The sequence below is a fragment of the Eulemur rufifrons genome, chromosome 28 (genome assembly GCF_041146395.1).
Source record: "Eulemur rufifrons isolate Redbay chromosome 28, OSU_ERuf_1, whole genome shotgun sequence".
NCBI classification, from domain to species: domain Eukaryota; kingdom Metazoa; phylum Chordata; class Mammalia; order Primates; family Lemuridae; genus Eulemur; species Eulemur rufifrons.
Window position 1 is genome coordinate 54672451 of NC_091010.1, and position 20765 is coordinate 54693215.

The 20765-nt window shown below is 41.3% G+C and overlaps 1 protein-coding gene and 1 non-coding gene across 2 annotated transcripts in view; one reads left to right on the forward strand and one right to left on the reverse strand.

Annotated features, from left to right (window-relative positions):
• Window positions 1-516: 516 nt before the first annotated feature.
• LOC138376726 (U6 spliceosomal RNA) lies at window positions 517-626 on the reverse strand. Its single transcript, XR_011231706.1, has one exon. It is a non-coding gene; the product is annotated as a U6 spliceosomal RNA (small nuclear RNA).
• A 17035-nt stretch (window positions 627-17661) lies between these two features.
• Window positions 17662-20765, forward strand: part of SMC3 (structural maintenance of chromosomes 3) — a 35679-nt gene continuing 32575 nt past the window's right edge. Inside the window, exons 1-2 of the mRNA XM_069460935.1 lie at window positions 17662-17771; window positions 18878-18953. Coding sequence (XP_069317036.1) covers window positions 17757-17771; window positions 18878-18953 — 91 coding nt within the window. The 5' untranslated portion in view covers window positions 17662-17756. The remainder of the gene's footprint in view (window positions 17772-18877; window positions 18954-20765) is intronic.

Sequence of the window (20765 nt, forward strand, 5' to 3'; positions counted from 1 at the left end):
TGATTAGATGAACTTGGCTTGAAATCGTGGCTCCAGCACTTATTAACTATGTGACCTTGGGCAAGATATTTAAAAGTCTCTGTGTCAGTTTCCCCATAAGTAAATGGGCACAAAAACACCAAACTTACACAGCTTTTTAAAAGAGTAAGTGAGATAACATATGGACAGATCCAGGCACAAATGAGATATCTCCAAGTGCTCACTTCCTGTTAATTATTTGTATAGATAATTTTCATTTGCAAAGGTAATATGTCACATTAATTATTAAATCTGGAAAATACTCGATAAGCCAAAAGGAAAAAACTAAAACCTCCCACAATTCCATCAGCCAGAGGTAACTGTTGGTAGCATCTTAGTATTTGTCCTTCCAGGCCTTTTTTTTTATGTATTATTATTAATATTTTTAAAAACAAAACAGGGTCCTACTCCCATGATATCTTACAATCTGCTCTTTTCACTTGTGCGCATGTATTAACATCATCTCACATCTTTAAATCTTCTACAGCATCATTTTAAAAAAATACGTGGAACACCATAAATTTGCATGTCATCCAGAAGGATGCAAGGTGCGATGCTAATCTTCTCTGTATCGTTCCAATTTTAGTATATGTGGTGCCAAAGCAAACGCCAGCATTATTTTTATTTATTTATTTAGTTTGTTTTTTGAGACAGGGTCTCATTTTGTTGCCTGGGCTAGAGTCCCGTGGCGTCAGCCTAGCTCACAGCAACCTCAAACTCCTGGGCTCAAGCGATCCTACCGCCTCAGCCTCCCAGGTAGCTGGGACTACAAGCGCTCACCACCACACCCAGCCAATTTTTCTATTTTTTGTAGAGATGGGGTCTTTCTCTTGCTCAGGCTGGTCTTGAACTCCTAGCCTCAAGCATTCCTCCCACCTCGGCCTCCCAAAGTGCTAGGATTACAAGCATGAGCCACCTCGCCCAGCCTTGCATCATTTTTTAAAAAATGTCTGGCATAGTGACTCATGATATGGTCACACCATCATTTATTCAACCAATCCTGTATTGTTGAGCAATTTCTCCATTATAAACAATACTGAAAAGAACATCTTAGCAGCTGAGCATCTTTCACTCCTCCCCTATGATAAATTTCCTGAAGGAGAATTGTCGGTCCACACTGACAAACAGCCTTCCAAAATTTTGTGCCAGTTTCTGTTCCCACCTACCCAGTCCGGCAGTGTCCATTACCTTGATCACAGACCAACCTTGGGTTTTTTTCATTTTTTCTTTTCTCTCCAGCAGCAGTAGCTTAGTCATTTTCTCTTCTCCACTCCAGGGATATTTCTATCCAAACGTGTAGATTTGTTCTCTGGGCCTCACAAGGCCTCTGCTGCCCAGTCTAGTTCTGGAGACATAAGCTCTGGAGGAAATTGTCTCGTGCCAATTTTCCATTCCCAGCCACCAAGTCTTGTCTCTCAGAGGACCCATGACCAGCAATTAGATTATTGCTTATCTACTACTGGCCACTCTTCCCAAATCCCATCGGCCTTGCTCACAGATCTTGTTGAGGCTGAGTTCTTCCCCCAGGTAGCTAATATCATACATTTTCTATTTATACTTCGTTTCTTGAGAGTCTCTTGTTGATCAGAGCCACGGTTGCAGGACATAATAATAAACATGTATGGTATACTTCAAAAGAGAGCATGATCCTCATGCTAGCACCAGAAGGTAGATACTATTATTATCTTCATTTTACGGAAGTAAACTGCAGCTAAGTAACTTACCCAAGGTCAGGAACTGGATTTGAGTTACAATCTGCTTGACTTCTAAATTTGAACCATGAAGGGGAGTACAAAATCCCTAAGACCTGCATTTTTAAAGTTAGGAGCAACAGCCAAGTGCGGTGACTCATGCCTGTAATCCTAGCACTCTGGGAGGTCGAGGCCGGGGGATTGCTTGAGCTCAGGAGTTCGAGACTTGCCTGAGCAAGAGCAAGACCCTGTCTCTACTAAAAATAGAAAAATTAGCCGGGCATCATGGTGTGTACCTGTAGTCCCAGCTACTCAGGAGACTGAGGCAGGAGGATTGCTTGAGCCCAGGAGTTTGAGGTTGCTGTGGGCTAGGCTGATGTCATGGCACTCTACTCAGGGCAACGGAGTGAGACTCTGTCTCAAAAAAAAAAGTTAGGAGCAAGTATGCCCAAAGAAAAGGAAGGAAGCAAAGAAACATGTTACTGGACAACTATTTAATACTATATACAAGGCTATAGTGCCAGATGCTTAACATGGTTCATTTACTTCTAAGAACAACCTCATCCTTCCTTTTCACGGATGAGAAAACTGAGGTTTATAAAGCTTAACTCTTTAAAGTCCCAAAGTCTACTAGTAGAGCCAGGATTTAAAGCTATGTCTGTCTAACTCCACAGTCATCATGCTTCCCTGTTATTAGGTTCCTGGGCCTCAGTTCTCTCATTTGTAGAATGAAGGTGTTGAATGAGATGATCTCTGAGCCCTAGCTCAGCTTATTTTTTAAAAACAACATTGTGTACTTGGCCGGGCGCGGTGGCTCACGCCTGTAATCCTAGCACTCTGGGAGGCCGAGGCGGGTGGATCGTTCAAGGTCAGGAGTTCGAGACCAGCCTGAGCAATGAGCGAGACCTCGTCTCTACTAAAAATAGAAAGAAATTATCTGGCCAACTAAAATATATATAGAAAAAAAAAAATTAGCCGGGCATGGTGGCGCATGCCTGTTGTCCCAGCTACTCGGGAGACTGAGGCAGTAGGATTGCTTAAGCCCAGGTGTTTGAGGTTGCTGTGAGCTAGGCTGACACTACGGCACTCACTCTAGCCTGGGCAACAAAGCGACACTCTGTCTCAAAAAAAAAAAAAAAAACAAAAAACATTGTGTACTTATTGCATGCCAGGTACCATGCTAGGAACTTCATATTCATTATGTAATTTCATCCTCATGGTACCCTCTGAGGTGCTACTATTATTGTTCCAAATGGGGAAACTGAGGCTCCGACGTACATATATTGTCCAAGGTTACACAGCTACTCTGAGGTGCAGCCTGAGTGTTAACTGAGGCTTGCTACATTCTTAAGCCAAACTCCTACCCATTACCCTGCGCAGCCTGCAGCAGCCTCTGACCGACTTTGGAGTGAGGACATCCGGTGTTTCTGCAGAATCAGAGCAAGGCTGGAGTAGACGTGGGATGAGTTCCTCAATGCGTGGGCCCCTCTTCCTCTGGATTTCAAAGCCTCACTTCAGTGAGGTTCTGTCAGAGTCAAAAGGTGACATTGAATGGACAGTTGGCCAAGGCTCAGAGACCAGCCCTGGCCCTCAAGGGCTTGGCCAGGTCCTCTGATCTTGTTGTCACGACAACCCTAGATTTCTTTGCGGTCCTCTAGTTATTTTCCCTCCTGCTTCCTAGTCTGCCTCCTGTTTCAAGAGAGCACTTTAGAAACAGCAGCTCCGAATGGCCTGCTTGTCAATGATTGAAGAAGGAGATGCTGACTTAAAATAAAATCAGTTCCCAAGACCTTTAAGGACTCAATCACAAAGGGCGGTGTTCTCTAAACACCTTGAGGGCAGAAGCTGTCTCTCGTTCACAGCTGTACCCCAATGCCTTACAAGGTGCCTGGAACAGAGGGGGTGCTCAAGAAATGTTGAATGAATGAATGAATGAACCTAATTATGGTAAAGTGCCCCCTAAGGTTTTCAAGGGCTGAAAAAAGGGTAAAGCGATGGGCTAAGATTTGCAGTGGCAACCCAGAATACAAGTGCATGTGTGAGTGCGGGTGTGCCCCAGCGCAGGGCACTGGCCCGGGCCCCTCCACCTCTGCTCTCCACATCTTGTGAGCTGGAGCTGTTGCTGTAGACAGCTCCTGCCCATTCGAGGCTTCTGGCCTCAAGGATCTCTCTCTCTCTCTTTCTCTCTCTCTCTCTCTCTGTTTTTAAAATTATAATAAAATACTCATAACGTAAAATTTACTGTCTTAACCCTTTTTAAATGTACAGTCTAATAGTGTTAAGTACATTGACGTTATTGTGCAACTAATCAATCTCCAGGATGCTCTTCATCATGCAAAGCTACCTTTTTAACCTTGTGTCCATCCCATTTGTATCTACTATCTTGGATTTTAGCTACAAATACATGGACACTGGGTTTTGACTTCTTTACTGAGTCTTAGTGCAGTACAGAACAGGATTGGTGCTCAAATAAATGTTCACTGGGTAATTGATCTTGCTCTGTTTCATTTTTTCCTGCATGCTTCAATCTCTTGGTTTAAAAGCAATTTTGGCTTTAAGATGCTTCGCACAATTATAAGTACTTCTTGACTGCCCTCTAGTGGGAAAGATAAGAAGAGACACTCAGAACAACCCATCCGCTTTTCCGGCTGAGGTTGAAAGTCATCCTTTTTTTCCCCATAACTCATTGGACTGTGATTGACAATCCAAAACTGTGATTGACCCAAAGTTGGCAGTTCATCCCCACTTTACAGATAATTCATTTGTACAATAAAAACAATTTGCTAGATACATTACGTTAAAAAATAAAGACATAAAACAAAATTTTATTATCAGATCCAACAGACAAAATTACATTTCAATAAATATAATCAGAACAAACATAACAGGGAAAATAAAATATTACAAAGTGTGTAGATGTCACTGAATGTGCATATAATGTGATTAATATACAGAATTACTATTACACTCACAACCTTTTTGTTGTTCTGCTATCATAATTATATGAGAAATTATAAATAAAATAGTGTTTCCCCACTTTGAATGAAAACCATGTATATCAATATTAAAGGTTTTTAATTTCAAATGCACGTTTTTGCTAAAAATGCTACTCAAAAGGTGCAATGTGTATTGAAACTATTTCTATGTTTTGTTTACATAAGAGTTTAGTGGAGAAACCAGTCTCACAGAGATTTGTTGGTGGGAATGAAAGAAGAAATTTTAAGGCAATTTTAGGAAGCTCAAGATTTTTATCTTTCACTTCTATCCCAAATGAAACAAACTATTCTATATTTTCAAAATTCATCTTCGATTCTCCATCAATTGCCAGTTCCAACAATTTGTCCTGTAAATTTACAGTTAAATTATCTTTCAATGAAAGCAATGACCCATGGATCTATGCATTTCCCATGCCCAGATCTTCTTTTGATAGAAATAAAATATAAACCGTTCTATCAAATCTGTAAGGCATTTGGCCATAACATTTTACAGATATCAAGACGATCACCAGCTTCACTGATAATTGTTGCTAAATCATGGGGCATGTTATAACAGTCTGTGGAAACTCCGTTCTTCCAAGCTTCTAACTTTTATTTTACCCTTCAAAATTTTGCCCTTCTCTACCATTGAAAACCATATTGCCTTCATTCCTTGCTTAAAAGTAGTAAGATCATAAAAAATGCCAAAATTATCACACGCAAATAAACATGTCTACTGTCCAAACCACATTTTTAAAAGATTGGGACCTTATAAAGGTAGAGTTTGTTTCATAGTCAAACAACTCTAAAGTATAGAATAACCAAATGCTACTGTGACATCTATTGCCCTTTTGAAGCGATGTATGTATTTCATTTATTACAATAGCATCTATTGAAAACAATGGTGTTTATAGAGATAGAAGTAAAAATGATTTTTAAATATATGAAAAGTTCTCATTAGTGTGGTGGGTAAAAAAGAAAACAAAATGAAAAGGGGCTAAATCTTGCTCACAGGAATAAAAATGCAAATTAAGACTTTTCACATTTCAGATGGGCAAAGATCAAAAAGTTTGATAACACTGAGTTGGTAAGGATGTGCGGAATCATTAATTTAACAAATTATCGATAACCTATCATGAGTTTGTGCTGCGCACTGAGTAAGCAGCAGTTAACAAAGTAAACACAAATTCCTGCTCCGCAGGAGCTGACATTCCAGTGAGGGGGAGAAGTGGTAAGACAATAAGCGAAAATAAATCAAAGTGACTCCCTGTGTCAGATACGGAGTGCTCTAAAGAAAAATAAAGCAATGTAATATTTGGTGAGTGACCCAGGGGTAGTATTACTTTTGATAAGGTGGTCAGAGAAGACTTTCCTGATCAGGTGACAATTGAGCAAAGGCCTGAGTGAAGGGAGTCTTGGGGGTGCCTGGCAGGAGCATTTTCCAGGCAGTGGGAAGAGGTCAGGTGAAGCCTTTCACAGATATCAATTATACAAACTGGACAAAATGTGAGGCAATGGTTTCTTAGATATGACACTAAACCTACAAACAGCCAAAGAAAACAATACATAAATTAGGTAATATTAAAATTAAAAATGTATGTGCTTCAAAAGACATAATCAACAAAGCAAAAAGACAATCCACAGAAATGGGAAAAAATATTTGCAAATCACATATCCATTCGACAGGAGGCTAGTATCAATATATAAAGAATTTTTACAACCTGACAGAAAAATGATAAATTACCTAAATAAAAAATGGGTAAAGCATTTGAGAAATTTCTCCAAAGAAAATATACAAATGGCTGGCTGGTCCGAGTGCAGTGGTGTTTACAACTAATTGATCATAACCGGTTGCAGGTTCCTTTGTTCCTTCTCCACTCCCACTGCTTCACTTGACCGGCCCCCACCCCAAAACCAAACAAAACAAAATAGAAAATATAGAAATGGACATTAAACACATGAATAGATGCACAATATCATTAGTCATTAGGGAAATGAAAATCAAAACCACGATGAGATACCACTTCACACCCACCAAGACAGCTAAAATAGAAAGGCAGACAATAACAAGTTCTGGCAAGGATGTGGAAATTGGAACCCTCATGCATTGCTAGTGTGAATATAAAACGGTGGAGCCCCTTTGGATAACACTCTGACAATTTCTCAAAAAGTTAAATACAGAGAGTTACAATATGACCCAGCAATTCCACACCTAGGTACATACGCATGTTAACTAAAAAACAAAAATGAAAACAAAACAAAAAAGCCCCAACAAAATTTATACTTTGATAAAGAGAGCTTTATTTCTCGTGAAGGGTTCTCAGCTCACAGTGCCATTCTGACATTCTGGGAAACACTGTTCCCGCCACAAGCCAGGAAAGGTAAAAGGGAATAGGATTTTCTATGAGTGGGGTGGCTAAATATACATATTGAACAAGCTATGGGAGGAGTCATCAATATTTATGTATTTATGAAAAGGAAACATGCATGTATAATTGTGCTTTACACCTCCCATCCTGTCATGGCTGGAACTCAGTTTTAAGGTTTTTCTTCTGGGGTCCCCTTGGCCAAGAGGAGTCCAATCCACTAGTGAGGGGCTTCGGATTTTATTTTCAGTTCACACTCAAGAGAATTGAAAATGTATGTCCTCACAAAAACCTGTACACAAATGTTCACAGCACTTTATTCATAGCAGTCAAAAAGTGGAAACAACCCAAATGCCTACCAAGTGATGATTAGATAAACAAAATGTGGCCTACCCATACAATGAAATATTCACTCAACATGGTGGCTCACATATGTAATCCTAGCACTTTGGGAAGCCAAGGTGGCAGGCCTTCTTAAGGCCAGGAGTTCGAGACCAGCCTGGTCAACATAGCAAGACCCTGTCTCTAAAAAAAAACTTTTAAATTAGTCAGGCCTGGTAGCACGCGCCTTGTAGTCCCAGCTACTCAGGAGGATGAGGCAGGAGAATCTCTTGAGCCCAGGAGTTTGAGGTTGCTGTGAGCTATCATGAGGCCACTGCACTCTAGCCTGGGCAACAGAATGAGACTCTGTCTTGAGGAAAAAAAAAAAAAAATACTCATACATGCTACAGCGTGAATAATTTTGAAAACCTTATGCTTAGTGAAAGAAGCCAGACACAAAAGGCTGCGATATGTGTGATTCCATTTACATGGATAACATGAAGGCTATGTGGACTTCGTCCAAGTACAAAAGCAATTATTTTTCCAATGGCCAGTTTTTTATGAGAGTCACAATTTTCCCACTGTGTTTCTGTGGAAAGACAGTGCCTATACCTCTAAGGAGTGAGGGTTTGATCTTTAGCCTTTAGGGAATGTTTAAGGTAACCAAGAATGTTTAAGTTTTCTTTTATTTTCAACATCCTTATTCAGAAAAATAATGCAAAACTTGGAACTATAGCCAAAAAAAAAATAATAAACATAAAAATTTGCATGACCTTTCAATATAATTAATGCCTTGGTATTTACAATTGATTAGGGCCCAGATGGTTTACAATGCTTTAGAAACCTAAAGAAAACAGACAAGGTATGATGAATTTCTTTTGACCGGTAGAAAAAGATAACCTTAAAGGTTATAGTTTATCACCCTGTAAAATATTTACTAGTTTTGTCTCTAACCTAGGAATAATATTTCAGCATTCTTTTTTTCCCAATGACTACATAAATTTCAGTTGCTTATGTTCTTTTTTAAACCAGCTTTGTCATCTTAGTGATTCCCTCATTAATAAATAAAACTTTGACACCTGCTTATATGAGAATTAAGTTTTCTAAAATAAAAATGTGAAGGTTATGGTAGCATAAAGGTAATTTTAAGTAGAGAAGCAAAATGAAGGTTATTGAGAGTTTCTTGGGCACTTGTTGGTTAAATGACTGGGTTTTTCCAATAATGACAATTTTCCCAGCATGATCCAGTGGAGGGACAAGGGTCTGTATTTCCTGTGAGGTACAAGGGTTTGGTCTTTAGTTTTGGGGACTTGTTATAGGTACCTGGAAAGGCTTCTTCCCGAGTTTTTTCCCTGAGGTCCCTAAAGTAGTCTTGCAAAGTCTCCTATGTATCTGTGAGGGGAGCACTGAAAGATTTCGTCTTTCTTTTTTAAGTCTTGTCTTCTCATAAACTTTATGCTTTCATCTTGCCCGAAAGGAAGTTTTGTTTTTTGGGGGGCAGGGGGGAAGATGGGTCTCACTCTTTCGCCCAGGCTGGAGTGATCATAGCTCACTGCAGCCCTGAACTCCTGGGCTCAAGTGATCTTCTTGCCTCAGCCTTCTGAGTAGCTAGGACTACAGGCACATGCCACTGCACCTTGCTGATTTTTTTTTAAGAGATAGGATCTAGCTATGATGTCTAGGGTGGTCTCCAGCTCCTGGCCTCCAATAATCCTCCCCCTTCAGCCTCCAGAGGAGCTGGGATTACAGGTGCAACCGGCTCAGGATGGGAGTTTCCTAGGTTTTCTCTTAGGTGATTTGAGGGTCCTAGGAGTCACCAAGAGAAAACTATAATTTGGAAATATCTCTGTTGTGCCAGGTCCATCTTTTGGGGAGCATAAGAATTGAACAGGAACTGAGTAACAGTAAGGTAACTCTTTCTTGATGGTAGTACTGGGAAGTACCCGTTTGAAGTCTGTCTAGCCTAAGAATGAAAATAGATAGGGCACACATCAGAAAAAAGAAGAGGAAAAATCTTTTTTTAAGAGCTGAGGAGGAGTAACATAGAGATTAGACAAATAGATAAAATCAGCCCGTGATCCCTTCCTGAGATGGTAAAAAGACTTTTGAACTAGAAATAGCTTAGCGATGAAACTATGGAGTCTCTTAGCAGTAGAGGGGAAGATGAGGAGGAGAATGAGAAACTGTGACATGGGTTTTGCCACGTGTGCATTTGACCCATATTCTGTGCCTCATCCTTGCTGTCCTGGGAGTCTTTATTGCACCTGATACTGTAAACTGCACTGAATTGTTGTGAGAAAAAGTCTTGCAGCCTCAGAATTTTTTGAAATGTGGTCAGAAGTCTGGGCACAGGTAACTGGATTCTCTGCTCAGGTATCATCAGGCTGAAATCAAGGTGTTAGCCAGGTTGCAGTTTCATCTGAGCCTCTTCCAAGCTCACTGGTTTTGGCAGCATCAGTTCCTTGCAGTTGTAGGACTGAGGCTCTTGGCTCCTTGAAGCCACCTGTCATTCTCTGCCACCTGGCCTCCTCCACAACATGGCAGTTTGCTTCTTTAAGGCCAGCACGAGAGCATCTTGGCTTGGAATCTCTCTGACTTGATTTTCTTCCTGACACTCTCTTGTAAGGGGATCGCCTGATTAGGTCAGGCCCACCCAAGATGATCTCCTTTTTTATTAACTCAGAGTCAACTGATTAGCGATCTGGGTTACATCTGCAAAGTCCCTTCACCTCTGCCACAATGTAACCTAATCACAGGGGTGAGGGGCCATCATATTCATGGGTCCCAGCCACACTCGGAGGGAGATTATACAGGGTGTGGACAGCAAGGGGACAGAAACCTTAGGGGCTGTCTTGGAATTCCACCTGCCACAGAAGGTGAGGGAGAAAGTCAAACAGACATGAGGGGAGAGAACTGCACACATCAGGAAGGGTGAGTGAAAAACCCCTGAGGTAGAAAACACCTGGTGCCCCTAAATGTGGCTAGAACTGAGGAGAGAAGTGGCAGGAGATGAGATCAGAGAGGTAAAAATAATCAAATTGTTTAGGACCTTACAGGACTTTCATGCCCCAACATTGTTGTTATGAGAATTTTCAAAATACAAAAATGCTTCAAAATTTTTATAGTGAAATCCACAAACCTACCACACAATTTTCCCATTAATATTTTACTATACTTGCTTCTTCACATCTGTCCATCTGTCTAGCCACCCATTAATCCATCTAATTTTTTGGACACATTTCCAAGTAAGTTGCAGACATCAGTATACTTCCCCTCACATACTTCGGCATTTATACCGTTAACTGGAACATTTATGTTCTTTCTTTTAATGTAAAATTCACTTACAATGAAATGCACACTTCTTAAGTGAATAGTCACTGAGTTTTGATAAATGCATAAACCTTGGAACCCAAACCGTTATAGAACACTACCATCGCCCCCCCAGAAAATTTCCTTATATTCCTTCCCAGTTCCCTCCCACACTCCCTGAAGCAATCACTTCTCTGATTTTTTTCCACCATAGATTTGTTTCACCTCATATACATAGAACCTCATATACGTAGAATTATACGGTATATATTCAACTGGAGAAGGCTTCTTTCATTTGGTATAATGTCTTGGAGATTCATCCACATTATTGTCTGTATCCATAGTTCATTTCTTTATATTGTCAATGTATAGCTATACCCCAATTTATTGACTCAGTTACCTGTGGATGGATATTTGGGTTGTTTCCAGTTTGGGGCCATTACGAATAAAGCTGCTACAAACATTTCTAGACAGGTCATTGTGGACATATATTTTCATCTTGGGAAATACCTGTAAGTGAACTTGCTAGGTCATAGGGTAGATGTATGTTTAGTTTTATAAGAAACTAAAACTTTTTGCAAAGTGGCCATACCACTTCACATTCCTATCATGAAGGTATAACAGTTTCAGTCGTCCCAAGACCATGACACCATTTAGTAGTTGTCAGTGTTTTTAATGTTAATCATTCTGGTGGGTGGATAATGGTATAAAACAAATCTTAATTGTGTTGAATTTTAAAATGTTCAAAGATTTCAGGGTCAAATAGCTAAAATGTATTTGGTGAAAAGTATGAAATGTGAAGTTGCTTTTGAGAAAATGACTGAAGGAAGTGTTTGCTAGTTTTTTAGCCAGATGATACAATGTCTGCATTGAATGGTTTTAAAACCAATAATTCTTTTTTGGGGGCCCAGTTCAGTAGTTTTTACTGTATTCAAAAAGTGATACAGCCAGGCCTGGTGGGTCATGCCTGTAATCCCAGCACTTTGGGAGGCTGAGGCAGGAGGATCACTTGAGCCCAGGAGTTGGAGACCAGCCTGGGCAACATAGTGAGATCCCATCTCTACAAAGCAAGACAAAAAAAAAAGAGAGAGAGAGAGAGAGGAAAAAGTGGTGCAACCATCATTGCAACCTAATTTTAGAATATTATCAACATCCCCCCCAAAAAACTCTATACTCCAAACCCATTTCCAAACCTTCCCATCTGAACCTCAGCCCCAGGCAACCATTAATCTATTTTCTGTCTTTATAGATTTTCCTATTCTAGATGTTTTATATAAATGGAATCACACAATATATGCTCTTTTGTGACTGAATTTTTCCACTTAGCATAATGTTTTTAAGATCCATCCATGTTGCAGCATATCTTTGTGAATAATGTTTTACTGTATGGATGGGCCACATTTTGTTCATCCATCAGTTGATGGACATTTAGGTTGTTTCTCTACTTTTTAGCTATTATGAATGATGCTGCTATGAACATTTGTAGCCAGCTCCATAAACAAATTTAAATGACCCCTATAAGTTTTTTATAATCCTGTCCCTTAACTAACTATTTGACCTTTTGAGTTGTTTCCCAGGAATGATGGATTTTCTGCAAGACAAAGGAGTTGAGATTCTGAAGTCCCAGGGTTGACTTCCCAAGGCCAGCACTCACCATCCCCCTCAACCTGTCCCAAAGCAAGTGGCCCTTAAAAGCCCATGGTCTCCATTAGTCCGAGAGACAGATTTGAGGCAGTTTCTTCTTTCTCCCGACCAGACATCTGCCACATTAAAAATTCCTTTCCTCCTTGGCAATCTTTGTTGTCTCAATAATTGGATCTTTGTGCTACGAGCAACTAGATCCACGCTGAGATTTCTTGCTTTTTTTTTTGAGGCAGAGTCTCGCTTTGTTGCCCGGGCTAGAGTGAGTGCTGTGGCGTCAGCCTAGCTCACAGCAACTTAAAACTCCTGGGCTTAAGCGATCCTACTGCCTCAGCCTCCCGAGTAGCTGGGACTACAGGCATGTGCCACCATGCCCGGCTAATTTTTTGTATACGTATATTTTAGTTGGCCAGATAATTTCTTTCTATTTTTAGTAGAGACAGGGTCTCACTCTTGCTCAGGCTGGTCTCGAACTCCTGACATTCTTGCAGTTTTCATAGCACATTCATGTATAATTTTTTGTATGAAAGTATATTTTTATGTCTCTTGAGTATTCCAGGGACCAAGGGAAAACTTCCCCTTCACTCTTTGAAGGTTCACTGAAAAATCAACTGTTAAAAGACAGATTAATAGGACAAAAGGCATACAAAATTTTATTTTAACACGTATAGCATAGGAGAATCACAAGAGAATGATTACCCAACAACCCCGTGCTGTACAGCAGCTTATATACTCTTTTTCTTAGGGGAAGAAGGAAATAAAAAGTGTAGACAATTCTTTTGCGGGGCAGTACATCATTAGGGAGAATAAATGGAGGCAGACATTATGTGAAGGTAAGAAGTGGAACTACATAAGAACAAATGTCTCATTATGCAGATAAAATCTCCCCGGTAAACTCTTGGAGCTGCCCTCAGAAGAATAGATAAAAATTCTGTCTGGGCATGGTGATAACTTCCAGTTTCTTCTCTGGTGTTTGATCTTTCCTGATTATTTGATGAGATCCCTAGGAGGAAGTTTAAAACAACTGCATTTCTTTTGGAAAGAAGCTTTTTAGTCAGATCAGGAAATTCCAAAGAGAGTCCCTTCCTGTGTTTGAGGGGAGGAGGGCGGTACAGGGAAAGGTGAGGTTTAGAGGGACCTCGATTCTGAGACAGCTTCGAAGGCCTCTTAGCATGTTAAAGTGCCAGTCTTTGGAATGTCGCTTTCTGAGGCCCAACAGTATATTTTTAGGAATGGAATTGCTGGATTACATAACTCTATATTTAATATTTTGCGGAACTGCCTAAATGTTTTCCAGAGTGGGCTGCACCATTTTACAATCCCACCAGTAATATACAAGGGTTGCAGTTTCTCCACATCCAAGCCAACACCCGTTACTGTCTTTTTATTTTAGCCACCCTAGTGGGTATGAAGTGGTATCTGATTATGGTTTTGATTGGCATTTACCCGATGACTAATGGCATTAAGCATCTTTTCATATGTTTATTGGCCATTTGTTTATCTTTTTTGGAGAAATGTATTCAAATCCTTGCCCATTTTTAAAATGGGTTATTTCCTTATTGTTGAGTTGTAAGAGTTCTTTATATTTTGTGGGTACATATATAGAAATATAAATTGTCAGATACGTAGTTTACAAATATTTGGGGATCTAGCTATTATCTCTCTCTCTCTCTGCAGCTTGTCTTCTTACTTCTTTTGATGCACAACAGTTTTGATAAAGTACAATTTATCTCTTTTTTTGTCACTTGTGCTTTTGGTATTTTGTACTTAAGAAACCATTGCCTAACACAAGGTCACAAAAATTTACTCCTATGTTCTTATCTAGGAGTTTTATAGTTTTAAGTCTTAGGTTTGTTAAATAAAATGTATAGGAGGCTGTTAGTTTGAACCAAGCTCCTGCACCACGCCCAACAGACCAAACCAAAATGGTTTCACTCATGTTGAAGTTCCACATCACCAAGCCAAAACTAAGTTGTTTATCTGACTTTCCAAGATATCGAGAGAGAGAGAGAGAGAGAGAGAGAGAGAGATAATAGCTAGATCCCCAAACAGGCCAGTTTTAGCTGGCTTGATGAGGAAGTCCCCTCTGCTTTAACCTTTACAAGGAAAGCAACTTGAAATGATCAATCCACATTTTGTTCTCTGCTTTTGCTTTCCTCAGCCCTTTTCTGTCTATAAAAGCCAAACTCCTTTGCTCATTGCATCAGAACACTCATTCTATAGAATGAGGTGTTGCCCGATTCTAGAATCACAAATAAAAGCCAATTAAGATCTTTAAATTTGTTATGACATGTTTAAGTCTGTGATGCATAGGGGTCTGTGGCCATGGCTAATAGACCCTGTTGCTCCTAGGAGTGAGACAGATAGGCAGCCAAAGGTGGTACAGCTTCACTTACATAACAAATCAGATTAAGCTAAAAGTCATTTACCTTCCCTTAAGTGCTCTTCTTCCTCTCGTTCTTCACCTATTAAAATAGCATATAAGCCCCAAAGTCTAACTGCTTTTTTTTTTGTAAACTGAAATGCTCCAAAATCTTACTGCTCCTTTGAATTCACATTCTTTGTGAACTCCCACATGTATGTATGTGATTAAAATCTGCTTTGTTCATGTGAATGTGTCAGTTTGAGTTTAATTCACAGGCCCCCAATCCATGAACATAAGAGGACAGAGGAAAAGGTGTTTCCTCCTCGAAACTATTAAGACACATTCATGCCAGAGCTGCTCAGTAAATATCTGTTGAATGAATGAATAACGGGGGAGGGTCCAGAGTCTTTGGTCAGTTTCCTCCTGTCATTTTGACCTCTCAATGTAGCTCTTTGATTTCTTTTCCCAGGGACTTGCTGGATGCAAGTTTGGCTATGAATTAATAACAAAAATAGCTAACATTATCTCTTGTGCCAGTTATTTTATATAAGTCATCTCAATTTATCTGCACAGAAATTTCCATAGGTATCATTATAATCCCCATTTTATAGATGAGGAAACCGAGGCTCCAAGAGGTTAATATTCCTCAGGTCATACATGTCAGCAAGCGATAGACCCGGGATGTGACCCAGGACTCCCAAAGTTGGGCTCTCAGCATTGACTCCTTGTTGGGGCAGACCTCTGTCTGCATCTTTGCTAACTAGAAAGGCAGAGAATATGCCCATTTTAAGTATAGGAAAATTAAGGTCACCCATGTTTCAAGTCACAGAACTTCCCCCCTTCCACTCCAGTGTGTCTGAGGGTCATGTTAAATCAATCTGAGGTAAGGTTGGGGGACAGAAGTAAAAACACCGAAGGGCAGATGATGCTATGTGTTGTTAATGGGATGTTTTCATGTAAAAAGGCTGCAGCAGTTCTCATTTGTTTGGCTATGAGGAAGTAAACTTTGAGTGGTTGGTATTCTGCTTTATGCTGGCAATTTCATTTGGGAGTGACCTTTGCCCCTAGATAGTTCCTAGGTTTCATGAACTAACTACTCATCCCTGCTAAAGGAAATCATTATGTTCTGCCCCTACATACTTCCCAGAAGAGAATGGAGAATAATGCTTCCAAGGGACATGGCAGGTAGGTGGAATGGGGCCGTGGGGAGCCTTTAAATACCAGTAGCTGGCATATATAGGCCAGACACTATGGTAAGTACTTTGCTGCTGTGCTTTTTTCACTCCTGAGTATTTATTGAGTACCTTCTGTGAACTAGTTACTATGGAAACAGCAGGGACAAAATAAAGTCGCTTCTCTCTTTCACTTCCTTTCTAGTACGGACAATAAATACACAAATGTAACTAAAATGATTGCATTAAATTCTCAAAATCACCTTTTTTGATATTTTTGGTTTTCACTGATCTTCATTTTTTCTGCCTATATAAATTATATAAGCTAATTGTGTAAGATTCATTTAATATGGAAAAGCCTAAGGAAGAAAGTAAAAATTCCATCACTGTGAAAACCATCACAAATGTTTTGGTAACCATCCTTTCATCCTTATACATATATATAAAATTATGGGTAAAAAGGATTACTTTATATATCCTGTTTTTCATTCTAAATATGAAGCGGTTTTATAATACTCAGAACTAGAGGCTTAAAACTTTAAATATTAATAATATGCCTAAAATCCCACAAATTAATAGGGTAGATGCTAATCCTGACGTAAAATGTTTAAGGAGTTTTTTTAATTTTAATTAGTTTTTAAATTAATTAGCTAATTAATTTTTTGAGAGAGAGTCTCCCTGTTGCCCGAGCTAGAGTGCAGTGGCTTCATCATAGCTCACTGCAACCTCAAACTCCCGGGCTAAAGGGATCCTCCTGCCTCAGCCTCCTGAGTAGCTGGGACCACAGGCGTGCCACCCCACTCTCACGCGAACCCTACTAAGTTTTAAATGTTTTTGTACAGACAGACCTATTAAAAATAGCTCAATCTAGAAATAATTAAGACCAGAAGTGCCGACAGGGGCGGGATGGACGGTGAGGACAGATTTAGGTAGTTATTTTGTTCTTGTCCCAGCAGGTAATTTTAAAGCGGCCCAGCCATCCAGTTTCTAAACAAATAATTTTTTTTCCTCAAGGCTGATACGGACCACAAACACAGGATTGCCACTAGTACCTAAAATCTTTCAGGTTGTTAAAAAAAGAGAAGTAGGTTAAAGCTTTTAACCTCGGCTAAATCTCTTTTCGTGCAACTGTACAGATCTGCCTAGATTTATAGCACATGGTAGAGCAGTAATAGCTCCCGGGGTATTAATTATCACATTATTAAAACAAAGTTTCCAGCGTCGACCGGTCCCTTCAGGGCTGTCCTGCGAGTGGGAGGTTAGGAACCAGTGGGGGGCGTTCTGTGACTGTAAAAGTTCCTAGGAGAGCAAGAGAGAATAATGGAACAGCAGGGATTCCACACACAGAATTCCAGGCGTCACCAGCATTCCGCGGGCGCCACGACAGGCTTTATTAAACAGGAGACCGCTTTTTCACACTGCCCGGGACCACGTGGCCGCCGGCCAGCCCAGCTACTGGCCCTCGGAGTCTCACACTTGGCTTTGGCGCCGAACCTTTCCCCCTTGTGGACGCGACCATTGGCTACGCGCTCGGAGGTAGTATGGGCCAACCTTACGGTCAAGGCTTCTCCGAGTGAGCTTCCGACTGAGTCTCGGGAAAAGGTTAGCTACAGAGTTCCAGAATGAAATGAAACCCACCTAAAAAGGCCGTAGAAGGCCCGTTTTGCCGAGAAGAGAGAGCAGGCCTGAACCTGACTCCCCCTATGCCCGGAGGCGGCTGCGAAGGTGGTTCCGTCCGAGGCGCGGACTCCGCCTCCACGGGCGCCGCCATTTTGTTTGGCTGGAGCGGAGCGAGCGGCGCGTTGGGGGAGGGGTCTCGTAGGCGCCTCACCTGCCCCTGTGGCCGCGCTGTTGCTGCTCCGGGGGGAGGTCTTCTACCCGGCTGGGGGCGCGGAGCCATGTACATAAAGCAGGTAAGGCTTTCGCGCCCCTCCTACCCGTCAGGGGCCGGTGAGGACCACTCCTTGAGGAGGGGGTGTTGCAGCGCGACCCGCGGTCTTTCACCTCTGCGCGCCGGGTGGACCGGGCTGGACCGGGGCCTGTGGGGGAGGGGAAGACCCTGGGCTCGCTAGCGCCCGGGCTGCGGGGGCCCTGAGAATTGGGGCGGTTCTCTGCAGCCCGGGCCTCCCCGCGTCTGAAGGAGGCAGGACCTCGGAGAGGTGTGGAGGGGCCGGCGGGGCGGGCCGCTTGGAGGGACCGGGCCTTCCCGGGCAGCCCGAGGGCGAGCAGCCGGGGTTCCGGCTGAGGGCTGGCCGGGGGCCGCGCCGGGGGCGGCAGCTGGCGGGAAGGGCTGTGCTGTGCTGCCGCTATGGCCTGGCGCGGGCCATTTGCGTGGGCTGTGTGGAAAGGTGGCCTCCCCGGCCCGGGGGCACCCCTTTCGGGGCACTGGCTGGGGTGTCGGCTGTAACCCGGGGCCTCTCCACTCTGGGATCAACCCGCGGAGTCAAAGGGACCCTTTCTCTAGCAGAATGTGTGGCGCCGCCTCTTCCAGTTGTTTACTTCTGTCAAAATAGGCTTCCCGCGCTAGAGTCCACCGCAAAAACGAGCCCATTCACACAATTTTAGAAAAGTTTTTCTATTGGATATGTCGGGCTCTGAGCACTCCTACTTTGGAACGTTGACTGTTTCTGGCTGGCCGGTGTGTCTGCCCGAAAGCACTCGCTGGGCCTGGAGTCGGGAGAGCGGGGGCCGCTCTGCCTGCTCGACACACCCGCTGCGCGACACCCTGCTGCGGCGTCGAGTGTGCCCGTCGAGTGTGTCGCAGCCTTTCGCGGCGTGCTGGACTTGGGACGCTCCCTGGGCGGTTGCTAACCAAAACGCCCAAGAAAAAAGCCCCGGGACTTCGCCGGCAACAGTTACTGATGAAAGGACTGTTTTTAACAGGTTTTTCATCACCACTTTCCTAAAAATGAATTTTTCTTACGTAGAATTGAGAGATAAGGAAAGGAATGCAAAAGAAAAATGTTAATTTATAAGTAATTTTTTGTGTGTGTTCTCAAAAATATCTTTTATTTATTAGGTGATTATCCAGGGTTTTCGAAGTTACAGAGATCAAACAATTGTAGATCCCTTCAGTTCAAAACATAATGTTATTGGTAAGTGTTCCCAGTTTACTAGATCGGATTTACAATCTATGCAGGTATATAAATTCTGCCCATTTGTATAGAGGCTTAAGGGGCTAAGGATTATCTTTGAATATTAAGTAAATTTATGTTTTTCCGTTTAACTTCTATGTCCTTTATTGCCTGGTGAATTGCTTATTTTATAAATTCAAAAATGTTGGATAGTACAATAAGTTGGTTAAACATTTTTATTTGGGTAGCCTTGTATGTGTGAGAGTGCTTTAATAGCTTTAAGTTTATGGTGAATGACACTAAATTTAGCGTTTGAGTTATTCTGTTCTTCATATATCCAAGTTCAAATGCTCACTATTGCTGTATTTCAAAGATGACCGATCTGTATTCGCAAATTAGTTCTCACATTCTTTTCCGCTGTCAGTGTCTAACACCACGCGGTGTAGTTTGGTTGGAGGAGCATAAATTTTGGAGCATAGCAGAATGGGGTTCAGATCCTAGTTGTGGAACATATTCTTTTTCCAACTTTCTGAGAAGCTTTAGTTTTCTCATTTGTAAAGTGGAGATGATACCTGTTTCGTAGGGCTGTTGGTAAGATTAAATGAGAAAGCATATGTAAGTGTGAGCATAAAGTGTGATTGCCGTTAACAATATTTAGTCGTTAATAGATTCTTCAGATTATAATGTCCATTTTGCTGATATAGCTAGCAAAATTTTTTTTTCTGACATTCTGCTGAATTTTTAAAGGATAGATGAAATAAGTGCTTCTAGACACCAGAGAATCACATTGCTATTGAATCAGTTTTGCTCTTTAGTGTCCTCATTGTGGGAAATACTAGTTTGCTAGGGCAGCCATAACAAAATACTGTAGACTGGTGGCTTAAACAACAGATTTATTTTCTCACAGTTTTGGAGGTTAGAAGTCCATGATCACGATACCAGCATGGTTAGTTTCTGATGAGGGCTCTCTTCTGGCTTATGGATAGCTGCCATCTTGCTGTATGCTTACCTGGTCCCACCCTCATGACCTCATCTAACCCTAATTATCCGCCCCCCCCCCCCCAGGCTCCCATCTCCAAATACTATCACCCTCAGGTTTAGGATGTCAAGGTATGAATTTCAGGGGGACACACTTCAGTCCGTATCACAGGAAAACTTATAGGGAAAATAAGTAAAGGGGAAACACTGAATGCTGATGTTTCCAGAAGACCCTAGAGAATCATACTTTCTTTATTTTGTATAAAATAAATAAAATTGAGGGCCAGGTTTTCCTTGCAACTTTGTAGTTGGGAATAAAGAAAATGTATTTTATTTTCCCTTGTGTTCTAGCTACTGAAGAGTCAGTTAATTAAATTGATGTACTATAAAGGTAGCTTGATTGTACTGGGGTTTTGATTATATTTTGATTACAGGTGCTGTTTTTCATCAATCAAAATCTTTAGAAATGTAGAAAAATAAACAATTACTAGATTTATTATTTATTTTTTTAACCAAAGACCATCCTTAATTATAGTATTAGTTCATGGTAACTGCATGAAAGCATTGCTTTCAGGAGGGATTAACAATTTCCAACTTAAAGAACTTCTCCCAATATAACAACAACCAATTTATATAAATAAATTTGTTAAAAGGTATAGAGGCTCCTTTTGGACCTGTTGCTAGAAAACTAGAGAATTAATGAATGATACCAAATGCACCTATTCTAGAAGAGCGTTGACAAATACATCTCTTGGCTTTGTTGAGAATGTTTTGCTACACAAAACGAGAGTGTTTCTACACCAAATGTTGAAGGCAGTTAGGTTTTCAGAATCCAAATTGATGGCAGCTACTGGT